Genomic DNA, 21,987 nt, shown 5'->3' with positions numbered 1-21,987 from the left:
CTGACTCCAATTGTTGTGGAATTGTACATACTTATGGCAAAAGAAGACACCATTTTCCCCCACTGTTCTTGTGCCAGCCAGTGATTCTGAATGTTAACATGGAACGTAGAACATTAGAGCACAGTGTAGGCCCTTCAGCCAATTATGTTGTGCTGACCTATACAAACCCTCTCACAAAACTAAGCCTTCCCTACCTCACAGTCATAACCCTCTATCTTTCTTGTTGGCAACCAAGTCAGATGTGGAGACTTTCAGGCATATTGGTTCTCATCACCATGGGCAGCCATTTTTTGTGGGAGGTGGGGGGTGGGGGGGGAAGTGGGCTCAGTGCTCGATAAAGGTCAGTTTAGGGATTGTCACCTCTTGGGATGCGTCACTGCCCTGGCTATGGGACCTTGCTATGCCGCTCTGTTACCCAGGGCAGAAGAGGTCAGGACAAGGGTGTAACTGGAACCCCTGCACTTTTTTTTAATAATGTGGACTTACAGCATGGTTACAGACCCTTTAGGCCCACACCACCCAATTAACCTACAACCCCTGGTACATTTTGAATGATGGGAGGAAATCAGAGCCCCTGGGGAAAACCCAAGTAAAGACGGGGAGAACATACAAACTCCTTACAGATAGCGCGGGATTCGAAGTCTTGTCCTGATCACTGGGACTGTCACAGCATTGACCTACTACACTAACCATGTCACTCTGGCTATCCATTCATTGTTTAGATTTCAAAGTTGTTTCCACTGGCAGGTAAGACAAGAGCAAGGGGACACAGCCAAAGAATTGGGGGAGTAGACTTAAGACAGAGATAAGGAGGAACTGACAGAGAACTGACAGAGAATCAGTGGAATTCTCATTCCAACCAACCCAACCTCATTAAATACATTTAAGACACAGGTAGGCAGGTTTTTGAATAGTAGGGGAATTAAGGTTTATGGGGAACAGGCAGATAAGTCGAACTCAGTCCATGGCCAGATCAGCTAAGATCTTATTGAATGGCGGAGCAGGCTCGATGGGCCAGATGGCCAACTCCTGATCCTATTTTTTACGTTCTTATTGAGGCCATCTGGAATTTCAGTTCACTTTTCACCAGCAATGTGTTGTCGAGTTGCAGGCTGGGATGATTTAATTGTTCGCCCTGAGAGTGTTATGGGGTCCAAGTCCCACTCTGGATGTTTGAGCGCAAGAACTGAGCCTGACATTCCAGTGGATCATCGTTGGAGTTCCACACAGAGAGACAGTCATTCAGATGAGATGTTGAATCAGGATTTTGTCTTCACCTTGACTACGACCTTGGCATGATCCCAATGTCCTGGCCAATATATGTCCAGCACAGAATGTCTCATGATCATTGATTGCCTGCTGTGCACATTTGCAATGCCTGATGAAGGGCCCCAGACCTGTTTCTCTTCCCACACAACCTGGGTTTAAAGCACATTCTGCTTTTATTTCAGATTTCTAGCATGAGCAGTTCTGGAAAAAAAAGATTTACTTTTTAAATTTAATAAAGAGATACAGCATGGTAATAGGCCCTTCCGGCCCAAAAGCCTGTTCTGCCCAAATACCCCACTAACCCTGAACCCTGTACGTCTTTGGAACGTGTGAGGAAACTGGAGCACCCAGAGGTAAATCCTATCAACCTGGGGGTGGGGGGGGGGGCGGGGGAGAGAACATGATAGGCTGTGGCGGATTCGGACCCCAGGTTGCTGGTGCAAACCGCTACACTAACCTTGCCGCCCAGGATTTAAATGTTGGGTTGAATTTTTAATTGCCTCCTGAACTATAAAAGTTTGCTGGACCATTTCAGAGGGGCAGCTCACAACTGATAACATTGGTGGATCCCCTTAAAGATGGGGGCTGGCTGGTGGATCCCTCACTATAGTTTGGTTGTTTCACAGTGCCAGTATGGAGTCACAGCTTGCAATCCCATTGATATTTGACTGTGTTCAGTTTGTCAGTTGGCCAAGCCTCCAGTTACTGTTCTCAATCAGCACAGTAACGACTTTGCCGAAATGCTCCAGGTCAAGTCACTGGTTCCGACATAAACCTGCCTCAGGAAGTAAAAGCAGCAGAGGGCCATTTAGCTCCTCGCGTTTGCTCCTCCACTCAATAAGAACAGGGGTGATCTTTCTTAATGCACAAGAGCGCAGGAGAAACTCAGCAGGCCAGGCAGCACCTATCAGAAGTAAAGGCCTGAGCCCTTCGTCAAGGTCTGAGCAAAAAGCAGGCAGGCCCAAAACGTCAGTCACCCTTTACTACCTATGGATGCTGAGAGGTACCTGCTTGCTTTTTGCTCAGACCTTAACAAAGGGCTGAGGCCTGAAATGTTGACTGACTTGTCTGCAGAATTCCCTGCTAACTCCATGGCTTATCTTTCACCTCATTTTCTCTCACTATCTCTTTTCCCTCCAATGGGGGAAGTCTGGAACCAGAGGGCACAGCTTAAAAAGACAAAAATGCTCCTTTAGAACAGAGATGAGGAGGAATTTCATTCCCCAGAGGCTGACAAATCGATAGAATTCCTTTCAACAGTCGGCTGTGGAGGTCAAGTCATTGGGTATATTTAAGAAATAAGTATAGAAGTTCTTGATTAGGAAGGGTTATGGGGAGAAGGCCGAATAGAGTTAAAAAGGATAGTAAATTTGCCATGAAGAATCAGTAAACCTAGAGGTGCTGGAGTTCAAGCTTCCGCACGTTCTGCCTGAAGGAAGCAGTGAGAAGAGGTTGTGGCCAGAGCGATGGGCATCCTTCATGGCGTCGAATGCCCTTTACCAGCAGTGCCTCACGTAGATGCCTTCATTGGAGAGAGGTCGGTGGCCATGAGTGGATTTGGCCAGATTGGTAGACCGCTTTCGGCAGTCTTTTCCGTGTTCTTGGGCACTCGAGTCTGTGGTGCAAAAAGTCAGTGTACTTTCTTTTTTTTTCTATATTTTAAATTTAACTTTAGACGTATACCACAGTAAAGGCCATTTCGGCCCACGAGTCCATGCCGCCCAATTACACCCAATTGACCTAAAACCCCCTGTACGTCTCGAATGGTGGGAGGAAACCAGAGACCCCAGAGAAAACCCACACAGACTTGGGGAGAACGTACAAACTCCTTACAGACAGCGCGGGATTCCAACCCCGGTCCCAATCGCTGGAGCTGTAAAGGTGTTGCAATAACCGCTACACTAACTGTGCCGACCTTAATCTACATACCCAGCGAATGAGCTTTCACAGCCCTCTAGGGTGGAGAATTCCAAAGATTCACCATTATGTGGGTGAAGAAATTTCTCAGCTTGAATGACTGACCCCTGGTTTTGAGATTGTGACACATTAAGATAGGGGAAACACCATCCCTTCATTGAGTCTGTTTCATAGCATCTGGCCCAGAGAATATATCTGGTGAACCTTTGTTGCACTCCTTCTATTGCAAGTGCATCTCTCTTTCACACATGATTCCAAGGTGGTCTCATTAAAACCCGATGTAATTGCAATATGGTGCCATTATTCTCGTGTCAAATTCTCTTGCAATAAATGCCATCTACATTTTGCCTTCCCAATTATTTTCAGCGTACAAGGCCACTTGGGTTCTAGTGAACGCCAACACTTTTTCAATCTCTCATCGCTTATCAAAGAGGATGAACTCATTTTTTAGTGCAGCTGGTAATGCTTAATTAAAACACAATTTAAGTTGCATGTTTAATCTGGTGAGATGTACAATGACGGTTCACAGGAACACCAACAGATAGAACCTCAGACTGAGTTGCGTCAGGACAAATTAAAATAGATCAAGATAATTCCCGGGGCGACAGTACCAATACCTGAGGATACTTGCTTAAGGTGAGCAGAGAAAAGTTCAGGGGAGACATCAGATATTAGCTTTTTTTACACGGAGCATGGTGGGTTCCTAAAATGCATTGCCAGATGTGGTGGTGGAAGTTGATACAATAGAGACATTCAAAAGACTCTTAGATAGGAACATGGAGGTAAGAAAAATAGAGAGTTATGGGTGTGAGGTCAGGAAAAATTAATATTATTCTGGAGGAGGTTTACATAGGTAGGCACCAAATTTCTCATATATCGCAGTAGAATAGGAGGCCTTAGAGCCCATCGTCTTTGCCTGTTCTCAGAGGATTCCCCTTTCCCCCTTTCCCCTGCAATCTCCTCCACGAATCCCCGTGGTCACAGCAACTCACTGCATTATCTTCTGTGTGTGTGTGTGTGTGTGTGTGTGTGTGTGTGTGTGTGTGTGTGTGTGTGTGTGTGTGTGTGTGTGTGTGTGTGTATGTGTGCGTGCGTGCGCACGCGCGCGCGTGAATATCTTTATGTATGTGTGTTTTTTGCCAATTACAATACTAATTTGTTTTTCGGCCACTGTCCTCTCCAACTGGAAAGATTATTTACTGCCTCAGAACTTCATGTTTCTAAACAACCTTGTCAAATGAATGCATGTTGCAGAAAGACTGATGACAATCAGATCGATTTTATAATGGTTTCAGCTAGAATATTAGCATCTATATTGGAGTCGATTGTATATGCTAATGCCTTCAGCATCAATGTTTGGATGGCAAAATCGCATGCTGTGATTAATTTTAGCAGGTGGAATATTATTTGTGACAAAATGCAAATTGCTGCCATGTGCCCCATTGTTCAAACATCTGCCCCAATTTATCAAGCCAGCTCTGTGGCACTGAAACATCACAGCTCTTCACGTAGGGAGCCCCTTTAGAAGTGCAGAGATGTGGTAAGTGGATGGACAACCATTTCGTGCATAGGAAGGTCCCTGCTGTCTGAGACTATTTCTTTCTATGCAACAAGGCAGTCTTGGCTTTTGGCTGTTGAGAACAGGCACCAGATAACAACATAATGACAGAACAGGCAAAATAAAAAGACTCATAGTAAAATGAAAACAATGCTGTGGGTGTTGTGGCCTCAGGAATGTATGTGTGAGAGAGCAGTTTACAGAGGAACAGGATTGAGGGGATTGAGGGCATAGACTTGATGGACTGAAAGGCCTCTTATTCTGTTAGGAACACCGAATCTTTTTCTTTGTGGATGATACTTGACCCTCTGAGCCACTCCGGCTTCTATAATGAATGAAAGAGCCGGAGGAACCTAGCAGGTCATGTTATCATCCTTGGAAAGCAGTATGTACCCGAGGTTTTGTGCCTCAGCCCTTCTTTCTGTCACTCATCTGCTCTTTGTTAACTTAAAAATTTTAGACCTACAGCATGGAAACAGGCCCTTCTAGCCCATGAGCCTGCGCTGCCCAAACACACTGGTTAACCTACAAACCCTGTACGCTTTCAAAAGGAAACTGGAGCGCTCGGTGGAAACCCATGCAAAACGTACAAACGTCTTACAGACGGTGGCAGATTCAAACCTGGGTAATGGGACTGTATGAGTAAAATGTTTGTATGAAGAGGCCAGAATTGGAAGATTGTAAAGAGGGCTAAGGTACTGGAAGTGATTGGAGTTGAGTATTGGGGTCTTGAACACCATGGCTACCTCTACTGCATGAGATGAATAGAAAAATATATCAATGAAAGAACGGTGGGACTTGAAGGCAACATTTGATAAACATTCAGTGTTTCTATATGATCTCCTTTAGCATGTTGTGCTAAGCAGCAGATTAACCTCTACAGGTGCCTATCCTTTTATCCGGGATTCTGAACACTGGCAACCTCCAAAATCCGGCACTTTTTTCGGTAGATGACATTATACATAAGAAACGTTAATTTCCCATAATAAATACTCCATTTTCAGAGGTAGACCCCCCCCCACCCCGCCCAGTCCAGTCCCTGTCGTTCCCATCTCCACCACCGTAGGCGCCCTTGCTTACTCTCAGTGGAAAGATGACTCTCGGCCCCCAGCACTGTCTGGTTGCATCACTGTCTGGTATGGTGGTGCTAATGTACAGGACAGGTTAAAAAAAACTTTGGAGCCGGCCAGCACCATCACAGACTATACCTTCACTCCACCAAGGACATATGCAAGGGGCGGTGTCTTAAGAAATCAGCCTCTATCCTCAAAGACCCCTCGCCACTGAGGCCATGCCCTCTTCTCAATGCTACCATCAGGAAGGAGGTAGAGGAGCATGAAGATGAACACCCAACAGCACAGATTCTTCCCCTCCACCATTGGTTTCTGAATGGACGATGAACCACAGACACAACCTCATGTTCTCTTCTTTGCCCCTATCTATCTATCTATTTATTTATTTATTTATTATTAAAAGTACAATTTATAGCAATTTTGCACCTATGACATTGCTGCCCAGCAACAAATTTTGTGACACCTCAAAGCCTGAATACGCCTGGGATTGTCTGATCTCGGAAGTAAAGCAGGTTCAGGACCGGCCATTACTTGGAGGGGAGACCGCCCAGAACACCAGGTGCTGTAGGTTTCTGTGAAGGGCGCTGGTCAAAGTGGTGACTCTCTGACTGCCTTATGGTCGACGTGTCAAAGAATTTTGTGTACACTACATTCTAAATGTAGTATCACATGTCAATAATGGAACCTTTACCTTTACAATAAATTCTCATTCTGAATAGCCTATATCTACTGCTATGTCTTATGGTCATACACCCACCACCCTCTGTGGGGAAACGTGGCCTCTCAGGGCCCTTTCAGAAGACATATTTATCAATTTATTTTTCAATATGTATTCTCTCTTTTTAATTCATTCAGGCACACTATTGTAGTCATTCTTTAATTGCTTTTCCCCCCCCCCCCCCCCCAACAACCTGTTAAGCTGCAGCACATCAGAGCCTCTGCACATTGTAGAAATGTAGATGACAATAAACTTATCATTGGTACTATTCGTGGAGTTAAAAGAAAGTGACGATCAATCGTTCAGGCTTAGGCCGACTGGAGCACAGGTGTGTCCCAACTGTGCCAGAATCTCTTGGGCTAAAAACACTGGTGAACTTAAAACTTACCCGTACAGGTGAAGAACTTGGATTCTCCCACACTGAGTTCCACTTTGCCCAGAGAAATTGTCACTTGAAGGACAGCTGGAGAAAAGACAGAAGATATAAATCAATTTATTTGAATCTTTGAGCTTTAATAGAGCCCAGATTGCAGTCCATCCCTCATTTTCTGACATTGATCTTCTTTCCATCTTTTCCCACACTGGAAGTTCATGCAGTCATAACCCAAAAGTCAATAATTCACTGTGAGAGTCTTCTTGCGATGTTAAGAGAGCAGGAGCAAACACATAGCTCTCCACAAGATAGCGTTAAATGGGATTTTTTGAAATTGTTATTAGACAGAACAAGTGGTGAAATGATTGCCAACTGATACTGAGAATGAAGCACCTCTGCAGACCTGAAATTAAAAGGAATATATATATATATATATATATATATATATATATACATTTGTTTAATCTTAAGTCTGCAATCAAAGAAAGCATTTGTTATTTGACAGAGGCTCACCAAGCTAACTTTACTGTGCCTTGTGATGTTTCACATGAAAATAATCAAATACAAATGGTCTCTGAGATACATGAGAGATAGTAAGGCAGGAGGAGGGGTGGGGGGGGGGGGTTTGGCAGTGCTGTTACAAAGCCTCTTCAGAGAAGCGTTGGTGATACTGCTTCTGGTGAACACCAACGCTTATCAAAGGTGCTGTGCACGTTCATCGGAGGCAGAGAGCGTGTGTGCTCATTGGAAGAAGGAAAGATGATCTCACTGGAAGAACTACATTTTGGAGGGGGCCTTTTGGGTGGATTCTGAGAGGATGCTTCTCCTCTTGGGTGAATCTGTCACCAGGAAGCATCGCTTCAGGATGGAGGGGGGTGTGGTCTCCCATTTAAGGTGAACAAAAACGTAGAACATGACAGCACAGTACAGGGCCTTCATCCCATGATGTGCTGACCTACATAAAATTATTACGCAACAATCCAGTTTTTCCAACCTCACATCCATAAACCTCTTACATCCATGTATAGAGTCTTTTAAATGCCCCTACTGTACTAGCCTCCACCACCATCCCTGGTAGTGCAGTTCAGGCACCCACTACTCTGTGTAAAAACACTTACCCTGATATCTCCCCTACACTTTCTTACCCTCACCTTGTACAGATGACCACTTGTATTAGTCCTGTTCTGATCTATGTAAACCTACTCCACAGGTCTATTTTTTCCTGACCTCACACCCAAAACCCTCATGGCGATGAAGAAGAATCTCTTCTCTAAGTGGATTGTAAACCTTTGGAATTCTTTACCTCAGAGCTTCAGAGGTAGATGGAGTCATTATTCAAGCAGAGCTTGACAGGTTATTAAGTTATTGGAGGTCAATAGACATCGTGGGAATGTAGGGTTGCGGCCAAAGACAGGATTAGCCATCATCTTACTGAGTGGCACAGCAGGCTTGTTGGACCAAATAGCCAACTCCTTTCTTTTGCCCAGATGTTGTTAGCAGAGGTAGGAAGTCTTTTGGAAGGAGTTGGCAAGCCTTGGAACATGTCGCTCCTGTGCACCAGTGTAACGAGGTTAAAGCGAGGTGACAGCGAGTTTGGAAGTGGAGCCCTGATGTCTTAACATGAGCAGGGCAGGTTACACACACAGACAGGGGGAATTGAAATGAAAGATGTTTTAAAGGCGATGCTTTACCATCCAAGGACCCACTTTCACTCTGTTTGGTATTCTTCAAATGTATTATTCCAAAGCAGTTTAATGTTATGATTAATATTAGGTTAACCCTTTTCAAGTCAAGTGCAGGTTTATTATTGTCCGATTGCACAAGTACAACCCGACAACACAACATTCTCCAGTCATTGGTACAAAACTTGCAGGCACACAACTAGACAAACAATACGTGTACAGGATAAGTATTCATACGTACAAATAAAGAAATATTGTTTTGCGAATATGAGAGTCTCGGATGTGTGAACAGTTCCTTCGGTCATTCAGTGTTCTCACTGACCATGGGAAGAAGCTGCATCTCTTCCTTGATGGGAGCAGCTAAAAGATGCTCTGAGAGGGGTAGAAGGGTCCCCTATGAGTTTTTAGTCATTCTAGGGTTCCAGGTTTTACACAGCCTCACAGAGCTTGGAACCATCATTGCCCCTTGCCATCCTTGGGAATTACCTCTCGAAGATAAAACCCCAAGAGAAACAACCAAGGGTTGTGAGGAAAAATAACTGAGTTTGCATGATTCACTCAACCTTTTCACTTGCTGGAAATAAAGACAATGCCGAATTGGAAGTTTGGATAAAGTCAAGAATCTTCCAGTCGAGAGGCAGAAGTGAGGACATGTGGTGTGTGGATGGCCAATCGTGGGAGGATGGGGGCAGGGCAGTTTGGGGCCGGGAGGATATATGATCAAGTCTCCAGCTGATCCCTATCTCTGCCACTATATCCTTGGTGACGGCTGCGTTTAACGAAGAACAGGGAGCATCTTGAACGTGAAACTTCCCCAGCTTGAAAACAAAAGTTTTGACCTACAGGTGGAGTTATCATGCAAAGAGGTGAAAGTTTTAATGAGAGCCATAGAGAGGAAAAAGATGGCAGGAATGAGCCACAATATCACAGAAGAAAGTCATTTGGCCCATTGACTTTATGCTAGCTCACTCAGGAATAATTTAATCAGCTCCATTCCCTGTTTTCTACCTCTGGAGGTCACCAGCAGTCAGTGATACTGCTAATTCTTTTAGAAACCCTGTATCTCTTCTTCCTTAATCTTCGCTGTGGGCTCCACTGCTGGCTTTGTGATAAATAAAGGATCTCCTTCACATCCACCCACAACTCCCATCTTGTTCCTCTTGTCTCTTCCAGACATTGCTATCACTGACTAAGGAGAGAGAGAGAGAGAGAGAGAGAGAAAGAGAGAGAGAGAGAGAGAGAGATGAGTGAGCCTGTGCATGTGTGTGTGTGTGTGTGTGTGTGTGTGTGTGTGTGTGTGTGTGTGTGTGTGTGTGTGTGTGAGAGATAGACAGAGAGAAAGAGCGTGTTTGTGTGTGTGTGTGTGTGTGAGACACAGAGAGAAAGAGCGTGTTTGTGTATGTGTGTATGTGTGAGAGAGAAAAACAGAGCATGTTTGTGTGTGTGTGTGTGTGTGTATGTGTGTGCGCGTGTGTGTATGTGTGAGACAGACAGAAAGAGTGTGTTTGTGTGTGTGTGTGTGAGAGACAGAGAGAAAGAACATGTTTGTGTGTGTGTGTGAGACAGACAGAAAGAGTGTGTTTGTGTGTGTGTGTGTGTGAGAGAGAGAGAGAGAGACAGAGAGAAAGAGGGTGTTTGTGTGTGTGAGAGAGAGAAAGAGCATGTGTGTGTGTGCGTGTGTGTGTGAGAGACACAGAAAGAGCGATTGTGTGTGTGTGTGTGGGTGTGAGAGACACAGAAAGAGCGATTGTGTGTGTGTGTGTGGGTGTGTATGGGTGTGTGTGTGTGTGTGTGTGAGACAGACAGAAAGAGCGTGTTTGTGTGTGTGTGTGTGTGAGAGAGAGACAGACAGAGTGTGTTTGTGTGTGTGTGAGAGAGAGAGAGAGAGAGAGAGAGAGAAGAGTGGAGAGGAACGAAATAGCAAGAGAGAAAGGAAGAGTAAGAGAAAGCAAGTGCAGACAGATCTTTTTTGTGGTCCAAGAGTAGTTTATATGGTTAAAGGAGGCGTAATAAAAAACTGTTCTTGCAATTGGAGGCACTGGAGCTCTGTACCTATTGCAGTGAGAAGACATCACGACCCGGGTGATAGATATATGTGCACGGCTACCATATGCACCTCAAGATCACCTGCCATATTGTTTATTGAAAGTTGTCATATCCCGGTGCGGATGTTACACATCACACAGGACACCGGCGTTGTTGCTGCTGGTCCCACCTGCGTTTGATCTGGAATGTTGCACTGAAAGCTCTGATCTGACCAGACTCGACTTTAAACAGGGGTCGTTGACACACCAATTTACTGGGATCTCAGTGTCAAGGCAGTCACAGGGAGAACCTGTAAACTCTAGGAAGCATCTGGGGTCAAGATTGGACGTGAAGGGAGCAGTTCTACGAGCTGCACAACATTTTTTTTCCCAAAAGTAAACTTTATGCACAATAAATGATTTATAAATAAAACCTTTACACATCCTTAGTGTCATATCCAGAGTTTTCCGCCACTGTACGTTGTTACATTCATTCTCTAGTTACACCATTGCTATTACTGTGGCATCTTGACCTTGCTCCCACTTCGATTGCTTGAGGAGTTTCTCCTCAGTCTCAGTCCCTCAATGACCAGTAGCAGAAGGACTCTAGACTGTGGTTCTTCCCCACAGCAGCCCCGCACTAAATCTCAGTGCATTCCTTAGCACATGCTCCTTCAGCCTGGTATGTGCCAGTCGGCAGCATTCCCTCACTGACATCTCCGTGTGCTGGAAGACCAACAAGTTTTGGGCAGGCCAAAGGGAATCTCTTACTGAGTTGATGATCTTCCAGCAGCTCTGGATGTCTGTCTCTGTGTGCATCCCTGGTTACAGCCCATAGATCAGGGAGTCCTCTGTCATGCTGCTGTTGGGGATGAACTGTGACATGGACCCTTACTTCCTTCTCCACACACTCTCAGCAAATTGGCATTCTGCAAAGAGGAAGGCGACTGCCTCCACTCCACCGCAGTCATCTTGGGAATGTCCGAGCTGGAATGCTTTGAATCAGTGTTGGGGACCAGAAAGTGTAGATGCCAAGTGCATGCCTGGCATATCTCCAACAGAGCAATGCTGGATAAAGGTTGGAAATCTGCATCCCCACCCACTCCCAATTTAACACTGTACTTGAGGTTATCAGGTGACCCTGCCTGAAGCAGTGTCGTATCTAGGTAAAGTGGCACCTTAGGGCAAAGATTGACATCATGCCCCCCCACCCTGTTAAAAAAACCACACAAAAAAACCCACTACAAACCAATTGTGTCACCTGACATATGATACGAGCAACTGATCAGGTACTGACACAGGGTGGCTGGCGGGGGCCGGGCTGTCAGTGGGCAGCAGGTGGAGCCAGCCAGCAGGCAGTTGGCAGTACCATCAGGGGTCGGCCGGGGTGGACTGCGACAATCTTGCCGGCCGCCCGGCCTCTGGCACCTCACCAGGCCTCTTTGGCCTTTGGGGCCGTTTGGCGACGCCAGTGGTTCAATGCAGAATCAATGGGTAAAATGGCCGTCTTCTCTAACCATAAACCCCCATGCAGCTGGAACTGCTCTGCCTTTCCCAGGCTGGCGCTGGCACTAGTGGAGTGTTTCCAGCTGCATGGGGGATTATGGGTAAAGAAGACGGCCATTTTGCCCATTGATCCAGCACTCAGCTGCCGTCTGGTGCCACTTGCATGCTGGAATGGCCCCAAAGCAGCCCAATGAGATGCTGCCCTAGAGCGATGCTGCAGGGTGCTTGAGTAAGTGGGATGGAATCTGTTTTGAGCTAGCCCGGCTAGGGACTCGGATATTGGGTGGGTAAGGTGAGGAGAGTGACACCCCACCCCCGCAAGTGGTGCCCAGGGTACGTGCCCTAGTTGCCATACCCTGATACACCTATGGCTTGAAGTCATTATCCTGAGCAGAGATCAATTGAAGATGTGATGCGGATAAGGTCCTGGGTTAGTAGGTCAGCCAATTGCAGACAGCAATGGCAAGACTGAAACCTGAATGGTGCAAGACTTGAGGAATGAGGAGGGAGGGCAAATGATAGACATAAGAAAAATAAAAAAGTAATCTAATTTACCAAGGAACTGAGCTGTTTCCTTTGGCTGAACATCCTCGGTTTATTCTGAAGGTGCTACGATTGATTACTACATCAGTAGAGGGCAGCCTAATTGAATTTTTACCAGTACTCAAGCCGTTGCCAGAGCTCATCAAACTGACACAGCTTCTTGATTAGTTGAATCAGTTGTGTTGATCCAGGGAAGGAAGCCATTCAACCCATTCCACCTGTATTGTCTTTTATTATTGGGGGTGCCATAAATACTCATTGTTTGCCTTTTGTTGAGGTATATCTTGCAGGGACTGCAAGTCTGCAGACACTGTGCTTGTTGTTAAAAACAGAACTCAGCAGGTCTTGCTGCATTCATAGGAGATAAAGATATATCACCAAAATTTTGGACTTCAGCCCATCTTCAAGGCATGAGTGAAAAAGCAGGCCAAATTAAAAGGCTGGGGAGAAGGAAAGAAAGAGCAGGCCAGACAAGTATGAGGTTGGGGCATTAAATATGAAACATGACAGGCTGCAGATGGCATGATTACAGTAAAAACACCAAAATGCTGGTGGAACTCAACTGGCCTACTCAGCATCTATTTATAGGAGACAAAGATATATTGTCAATGTTTCGGCCCTGAGTCCTTCTTTAAGGAGAAGAAGGGCTCAGGCCCGAAACATCGGCAATATATCTTTGTCTTTTATAGATGCTGAATAGCTCAGCTGAGTTCCTCCAGCATTTTGGTGTTTTTACGCTTATAGTAAATGTTAGGAACCTCAGGTGTGCTGATAGACAGAGGGTCCTCGGAGTACAAGTTCATACCACCATGTAAATGGCAGCAAAGGAAGATGGAGCAGTGAAGAAGGCACAGAGTGTGCTTGCTTTCAATGGCCGAGGAACTGAGTATTGGGTTGTCGTGATGTCTTAATACTCTGTGCAGTTCTGGTCTCCACTCCACAGAGCGGATGTGGTGTCATTAGAAAGAGTACAGAAGAGATTCATCAGGACATTACCAAGAATTGAAGATTGTATTTAAATGGAGAGACTGGATTTATTCTCATTTGAATGATGAGGCGGAGAAGTCTTTAAAGCCCCGAGGAGCAGAGATTGGGTAGATCGGGTCATTTTTCCGGGGTTTGGGATTCTAAAACGAGAGGGTATAGGTGAGAGGGAAGAAATTTCAAGGAGATTTGGTGAAAAAGTAATCGCCGGGGTGGCGGGGTGGGGTGGGGTGGGGGGGGTGGGTGGAGTTCGATGAAATGACAATGTGCTATGGAGCCATTTAGACAGGTATTTGGTTATGAGCACTTCAGAAGGATCCAGGTCCATTGCAGGCAAATAGGATCATGGAGTTCTACAGCACGTAAAGAGTCCATGCCCACCTATATGCCTGTATTAGCCCCATATTCCTTCAAACACTTCCTATCCATGAACCTGTCTAAAGGTCTTTTAAACATTACAATTGTACCTGCCTCTACCACTTCTTCTGACAGCTTGTTCCATAAACCCACCACTCTTTGGGTGAAGATACTACTTCAATAGATGCCCTCAAGCTTTAGATTCCTCTACCCTGGGAAAAAGACCATTTACTTTATTCATTCCGCTCTTAAATTATAACCACCCCCCCCCCCCCCCCCCGCTCCCCGACAAGCCCCTGTGCTCCAGGGGAGAAAAGGCCCAGTTTATCAAGTTTCTGCCCACCATTCAGGGGCACTGAGGCTGAAGAACACACACAGGCGGCAGGCTCTTGGTGACCTGAGGCAAGGAACCCACGCAGGCTGCTGGCCACTGCGGTCCAAGGGACTCACCGCGGATTGCTGGAAACTGGCTTGAGACTGGGTGAAAGGGTACCTGAGGGATATCAGAACCAGGATGCGAGAGGAGGCCGAGGATGCTGGAGGCTTCCTGATCATATCGGATGTTTGGATCTGGAGCTCGGGTTGCAATTAGTTTGGTCTGAAGGCTGTGTGGCTGCAGAGGCTGCAGGAGGGCTGGAGGCAAATCCACGTACTGTGGCAGGACTCTCTTTTCCTTTTCTTTCTCTGGCTGCAAGGGGCACTGGGCAATTTCTGCTAATAATGAATCTTAGTGTAGAGAAAAGGAAATTTCATGTAATATCACATTTTCTGCTTTATTTTATGACAATGAAGTAAGTTTGGCTCTTAATTCAGCATGTCACCGAAGACTCTCAAAAATTTGTACATGTGAACCGGGTAGAGGATTCTGGGTGGTTGCATCATTGCCTGGTATGAAGGCGCCAACATTCAGGACCAAAAAAAAACTCCAGAGCGTTGTTAACTCGGCCTGCCACATCACAGGCACCAGTCTTCACTCCATCGAGGACATCTACAAGAGGTGGTAAGAGGTGTGAAAACAGCCTCTATCCTCTAGGACCCCCTCCACCCAGGCCATGCCCTCTTCACTCTGCTACCATTGGGGAAGAAGATACAGGAGCCTGAAGATGAGCACTCTGCAGCACAAGAACAGCTTCATCCCCACTGCCATCAGATTCCTGAATGATCAATGGACCAAAGACACTGCCTTGTTTTGACTTTTTGTGCCCTATTTTTGTTTATTCTTTGTAAGGAGGTTTATATGAATGCATGCACGATGAAACCGCAGCAAAACCACAAATTTTGTGACTTGTCCATGACAATCATTTCTGATTCTGATCCTAATCAGTATTAGCGTGGACAAGTGAGGCTGCAGGGACTGTTGCAGTCATCTGCAACTCTACGACTCTGTATTGAGGACCAGGAACATGAATGGAAAATCGACCATGAGATAAGCAGGGCTTCCAGCCTGGGAGATGTTGGTGCTGCCTGCAGACTTCAAGGCAGCAGAGTACATTCCACAAATTGCCCCTCACCTTTGTCACGATCATTACAGAGTATACTCATGCAATAGTTGATCCCACATAAAAGTCAACCCCCTCTATTTTTGGCCCTGACCACCCGCCCATCCAAGCTCCTGATGATCCGACCGCGAACCCTTGCACTGGCCACCTGCCCACCGAACTTCCCGACATCCTGACTGCAGACCTTCACCTCGGCAGCCCGTCCAGCTACAGACTCTCTCCAAGGTCCGCCCATCTGAGCTCCCGACGCCCAAACATGGACTTACCACCTGGTCTGGCCATCTGTACTCCAGATGCCTTTAACGACACAGGTACTTAACATGATAAAAAGTAGTATCTGTGTAAATGTCAACCCCCCCCCCCCACCAAATTAAACTCTCAAAATTGGTCCAAAATCTTGACGATTACACGAGTATATACGGTACCTCTGCAGCGCAGGAAAGGACTGTGGGACTCATCATGCATTATACTAACTGATGATGTCCTTACAAAGAACTCTTCAAAAGCCTTCATATGCCTAGGGCTGCGATAAGTTTAGAATCCTGCACATGATAACTCATTCCATCCTGCTTATACTTTTTACATTCGAGACCGAACACTACATGCTGATATGTACAGGCTTCAGTGAAATATTATATTAATGAAAATGACACGGCTGCAGGGAAAGAGCAGGGGTGGAGGGAGGGTGGTTATAGTTTATGAGTGTATGGCTTCAGAAAACAAGGGAGAAGGATGAAATGGAGTAAGTCAGGAACAGAAGAGATGGAGTGTCGAGGAAAGGGAAACAGTCTGCCTTGTTGATTGTTCCCTCCACCCACGACTTTCCCTTAGTGTCCACTGAGCACAGGATCTAACCAATGCACCAAGGCATAAACACTCGCCTCAAAACCCAGGAGACCCAGAGGTCCAACACCCATGTTAAAGCAATGGCACCAAGGGCGACCTGTGCCAGTTAGATGTTAAGCTTGAGGCAGCAGCTCTTTCGCGTGTGCAGCCGTGCAAAGACCTTCACTTTGCTAATTCAGGAGATTGAGGAGAGCACAGATGGCAGCAGAAGGCCAGGTTGGACAGGAGAGTGGGAGTGATCAAGGGGAAGGGAAAGAAAAATGCATTGTAGAGTGGGATAATTGAGATGCAAATGTGGGAAAAGCCACATAATAGGCAGAGATACAAACGAAGCCTTCCACCGGGTAACCGGATCCTGACTGACCCTCAGTGCAATCTCACAAAACATTTCACCTTCAATTGGGGAGGAGGGAATTGCAAAGTTAACAGGGAAGGTTGGATCAGGTACAGGAGCAGCAAAAGCTTCCAGGAGATGATTGTAAGGGGTGGGGAGGGGGGGGAAATGAAGACAATTGGGGTGGGTGTGTCTTACAGATGATTGGGTAATGCCTGGGGGATGGGGAGATGAATGGGGATGAGAGGGGGGTTTATGGACATGATTTGAAGGTCTGGGAACAGCCGGGAATAGGAGACAGGAAGAGGACTGGGGGTGATTTCATGGAGGTGGGTCGAACTGGATGGGTGGCAGGAGGATGATTGGGATGGGGAGACCATGAGACAAGTGACAGTGGGGAGATGGGCTGCCATGAAAGAAGGTGCCAGCGCTGATGATTAAGAATGACAGGTAATGATAACTTCCAGGAGCAAGATAGGTTAAATACAAGAAGAATGTTGGGGAAATCCAAAGCAAGGACAAAGGATAAGGGGGAAGTCACTTAGGAATGAAATAAGGAGAAACTTCTTCACTCAGAAACTTGTGAACATGTGGCACTTCCTACCACAGAAAGTTGTTGAGGCTGGTTCATTGGATATACTTAAATAGGATGCGGCACTATTTGCCAGAGGGATCAAGGGATATGGAGAGAAAGCAAGAAGGGGGTGCAGAGTTACACAATCAACCATGAGCACATTGAATGGTGGAGCAGACTTGATGGGCTGAATGGCCTTTGCTCTGTTTCTGTGATTGGATTGAAATGTGTGCAGGCTCAAAGGGCTTGATCACTGGGGTCCTCTATTGACCACATTCACCCAGAGCGTTGGTTAAATAGGGCTCAAAGAATTATTGAGGGCCCTTTCCATCCATCACATAGGATCTTTGACCCACTACCATCTGGAAGGAGGTACAGGAGCATCAAAATCAGGACTGCTAGGCTTCTCACAGGCTTTGAGATTGATGAACAGTATCCTGTAACCATGGGTCTCTTGTTAATTAAGCAAGGAAATTATTTCAAAATATTTCTATATATATTAAAAAAAAATGATATATGTTAAGAGTGAAAGGGGAACTGTTTAGGGGGAACGTGAGGGGGAACTTCTTCACACAGAGAGTGGAGAGTGGTTGGCATGAGCTGCCAGCTGAGATGTTGAATGCTGGCTCAATTTTAACATTTAGGAAGAATTTGGATAGGTATATGAATGGGAGCAGCATGGAGGGCTATGGACTGGATGCAGTTCAGTGGAACTAGGCAAAAAAAAAGCTCTCCATCACAGTGCTCAGTCCTGTCCTGCTTCTTGGCATTGAAGGTGAGGTGGTATTTTTCCCCAAGTGATGGACTTCTCATGAGCTCAGCAGTTTCTGCGTGTGAGCAGAGCTTGTACACGGAGGACTGCGGTGAGAAAAGTTCTGCAGGTTCCCTAAAGAAGCACCAGGGTCTTTTCTGAAAGTTTCACTGGATGCCACTCTGATCCATCATGTTACTGACAGAATTTCACTAATTTTGGGGCATTAAGGTTAGCGTAGCGGTTAGCACAATGCTGTTCAAGCCCAACACTGTAAGGAGTGTTATGTTCTGCGTTCTCCTTATGTCTGCGTGGGTTTCCACTGGGTGCTCCGGTTTACCTCCCACCCTCCGAAATGTACCAGGGGTGGTAGATGAATTGATGCATTTGGGGACATTGGGTTGTGACCTGGAGGGACCTGTTACTGTGCTTTATGCCTAAAGAATTTAAAATATGAAAATTACTCCACCACCCACAGTGCTCCCTCTACGATACCCATCATCCTGACCTGGTCCTTTATCAGTGCTGAGTCTAAATCCTGGAATGTCCCGTGCCTCAGTGCTGTGGAAGGGCTGCAAAGGTTAAGAAGGAGGTTCACTGCATTTCATTAGGGAAGCAAGGCATGTGGCAATTGTCACCCACAACCTGCAAATTGGACAGTCATTTAAAACTGAGGTGCATTGGAACAACTTCTTGAGGTGGGAGATGAATCTCCAGAATTCTCTCCACTGAAGGTTGGCAGACATGAGATTATTGGGGGTATTTAAAAAGGAGGTGGATATATTTTTGAAAGATCAGAGAAATGAAGGCAAAGGGCTATGGATGCAGAGAGTGTTTGAGGCCAGTGGGGATCATTCATGATCCTATGGGGTTGCTTGAAGGGCTAAATGGCCTATACCTGGTCCTGTTGTGTTCCCATGCTCTGGTTCATCACACAACTATCCCTTGCTGCCCTAGCACACCACTGGCTGGAGATGAACTAGAAATCCTGCTGAGGCTAGGGTCTAGAGCAGCGGACAAGACCACTGGAGAATCTCAGTAGGTCACGCAGCTCCCAGAGGAAGTAAAAGGCAGTTGGGGCTTCTGACCCAAAGCGCCAACAGCCTTTTACTTCCTCTGGGCACTGCGTGACCTGCTGAACTTCTACCGTGATTTACTGGCTGGAAATATCCTGAACTGAACTCCCATTCTCATCTGCATGGCATAAGAATGAACATCCTGACTGTGAGAACAGCATTTCAAGTTATGGCCAAAATTCATGATACATGAAATAAATCACATAAAACAATGAACCAGTCATTTAAAATCCCAGTGTCGTCCAATTTAAAATATATATCAAGACAAATCATTTTGAATCACTCTTGCTCTGAAAGACATGACACGATAATGGGGCAGTAAAGAATCCTCCTCAATTAAAAACCCAAGGACAAGGTGTGAGCTGCATTGAGTTACCACTTTTGGCACCAAACACAGCCTGGAACTTGCACTGGTTAATGGCTCATCACGTTATTCCCACACAGGTCTCTTAACTTTGGGTCTCTTCCCTCCCATGTCATTCTTTTGCATCTTTGTGTATTTCTCCAGTACTCACCAGAAAAAAAACAAGTCAGTAATAGACATCTGGCAAAGTCCAGTTCCTTTTGCACCTCCATCCATGCTTTCGAAGTTAGAGTCATCATTACATGGCACGTGTCCGTGCTGACCACACTTACACAGCATGGATGTAGCCCAATGTATCCATGCTGACCACACTTACACAGCATGGATGTAGCCCAACGTGTCCATGCTGACCACACTTACACAGCATGGATGTAGCCCAATGTATCCATGCTGACCACACTTACACAGCATGGATGCAGCCCAACGTGTCCGTGCTGACCACACTTACACAGCATGGATGCAGCCCAATGTATCCATGCTGACCACACTTACACAGCATGGATGTAGCCCAATGTATCCATGCTGACCACACTTACACAGCATGGATGCAGCCCAACGTGTCCATGCGGACCACACTTACACAACATGGATGTAGCCCAATGTATCCATGCTGACCACACTTACACAGCATGGATGTAGCCCAACGTGTCCATGCTGACCACACTTACACAGCATGGATGCAGCCCAACGTGTCCATGCTGACCACACTTACACAGCATGGATGTAGCCCAATGTATCCATGCTGACCACACTTACACAGCATGGATGTAGCCCAATGTATCCATGCTGACCACACTTACACAGCATGGATGCAGCCCAACGTGTCCGTGCTGACCACACTTACACAGCATGGATGTAGCCCAATGTATCCATGCTGACCACACTTACACAGCATGGATGCAGCCCAACGTGTCCATGCTGACCACACTTACACAGCATGGATGTAGCCCAATGTATCCATGCTGACCACACTTACACAGCATGGATGTAGCCCAATGTATCCATGCTGACCACACTTACACAGCATGGATGCAGCCCAACGTGTCCGTGCTGACCACACTTACACAGCATGGATGCAGCCCAACGTGTCCATGCTGACCACACTTACACAGCATGGATGTAGCCCAATGTATCCATGCTGACCACACTTACACAGCATGGATGTAGCCCAATGTATCCATGCTGACCACACTTACACAGCATGGATGCAGCCCAACGTATCCGTGCTGACCACACTTACACAGCATGGATGTAGCCCAACGTGTCCGTGCTGACCACACTTACACAGCATGGATGCAGCCCAATGTATCCATGCTGACCACACTTACACAGCATGGATGCAGCCCAACGTGTCCGTGCTGACCACACTTACACAGCATGGATGTAGCCCAATGTATCCATGCTGACCACACTTACACAGCATGGATGCAGCCCAACGTGTCCATGCTGACCACACTTACACAGCATGGATGTAGCCCAATGTATCCATGCTGACCACACTTACACAGCATGGATGTAGCCCAATGTATCCATGCTGACCACACTTACACAGCATGGATGCAGCCCAACGTGTCCGTGCTGACCACACTTACACAGCATGGATGTAGCCCAATGTATCCGTGCTGACCACACTTACACAGCATGGATGTAGCCCAATGTATCCATGCTGACCACACTTACACAGCATGGATGCAGCCCAACGTGTCCGTGCTGACCACACTTACACAGCATGGATGCAGCCCAATGTATCCATGCTGACCACACTTACACAGCATGGATGCAGCCCAATGTATCCATGCTGACCACACTTACACAGCATGGATGCAGCCCAATATATCCATGCTGACCACACTTACACAGCATGGATGTAGCCCAATGTATCCATGCTGACCACACTTACACAGCATGGATGCAGCCCAATGTATCCATGCTGACCACACTTACACAGCATGGATGCAGCCCAACGTGTCCATGCTGACCACACTTACACAGCATGGATCCAGCCCAACATGTCCGTGCTGACCACACTGTCTACCTGAGCAATTTCTGTTTTCCTGAGTTCAGCCCATATCCCTCTAAACATCTTGAATCCATATATCTGTCTCACTGCTTGGTTGGCATTAACAGGTTGGGCCAAAATGGCCTGTTTCTGTGTTGTTGAAGTCTGTGACTATCCATGGAGATCCCTCTTTGCAAATTGGCCTTCAATAAATCAAAGTATTGAGCATAGGACTAGGGAGTAAAACACAAAAGTCTACAGACACAGTGAGTGAAGTAAAAATACAATGCTGGAAACTCAACAAGTCAAACAGTGGATTTTATAGAGAAAAGATAAAGATACAAAACCAATGTTTCGGGCTTGAGCTCTCCTTCAAGGGATGATAAAATGTTGGCAGGTGTCTGAACAAAATAGTGGGGGTGGGGTGGGGAGAGGTGAGGGGAGGAGCATGGTCCCAAAGGCAGGAGGTAATAGGGAGGGAGGGCACAGCAGAAAGCAGGGGGAAGGGGGAAAAGAGAGGGAAGGCAGTGGAGAGCAATG

General features: G+C 46.3%; 1 protein-coding gene across 1 annotated transcript in view; it reads right to left on the bottom strand.

The window, feature by feature from the left end:
- The window catches only part of LOC138738562 (neural cell adhesion molecule 2-like), a 1,138,397-nt gene that overhangs the window by 256,421 nt on the left and 859,989 nt on the right, over positions 1–21,987 (bottom strand). Inside the window, exon 2 of the mRNA XM_069889008.1 lies at positions 6,924–6,998. Within this exon, the coding sequence (XP_069745109.1) occupies positions 6,924–6,998 (75 nt within the window). The remainder of the gene's footprint in view (positions 1–6,923; positions 6,999–21,987) is intronic.

The sequence above is a fragment of the Narcine bancroftii genome, chromosome 7 (assembly GCF_036971445.1).
Source record: "Narcine bancroftii isolate sNarBan1 chromosome 7, sNarBan1.hap1, whole genome shotgun sequence".
Classification (NCBI taxonomy): Eukaryota; Metazoa; Chordata; class Chondrichthyes; order Torpediniformes; family Narcinidae; genus Narcine; species Narcine bancroftii.
Note: the sequence above shows the minus strand (reverse complement) of the source record. Positions and strands in the feature narration are given on the sequence as shown.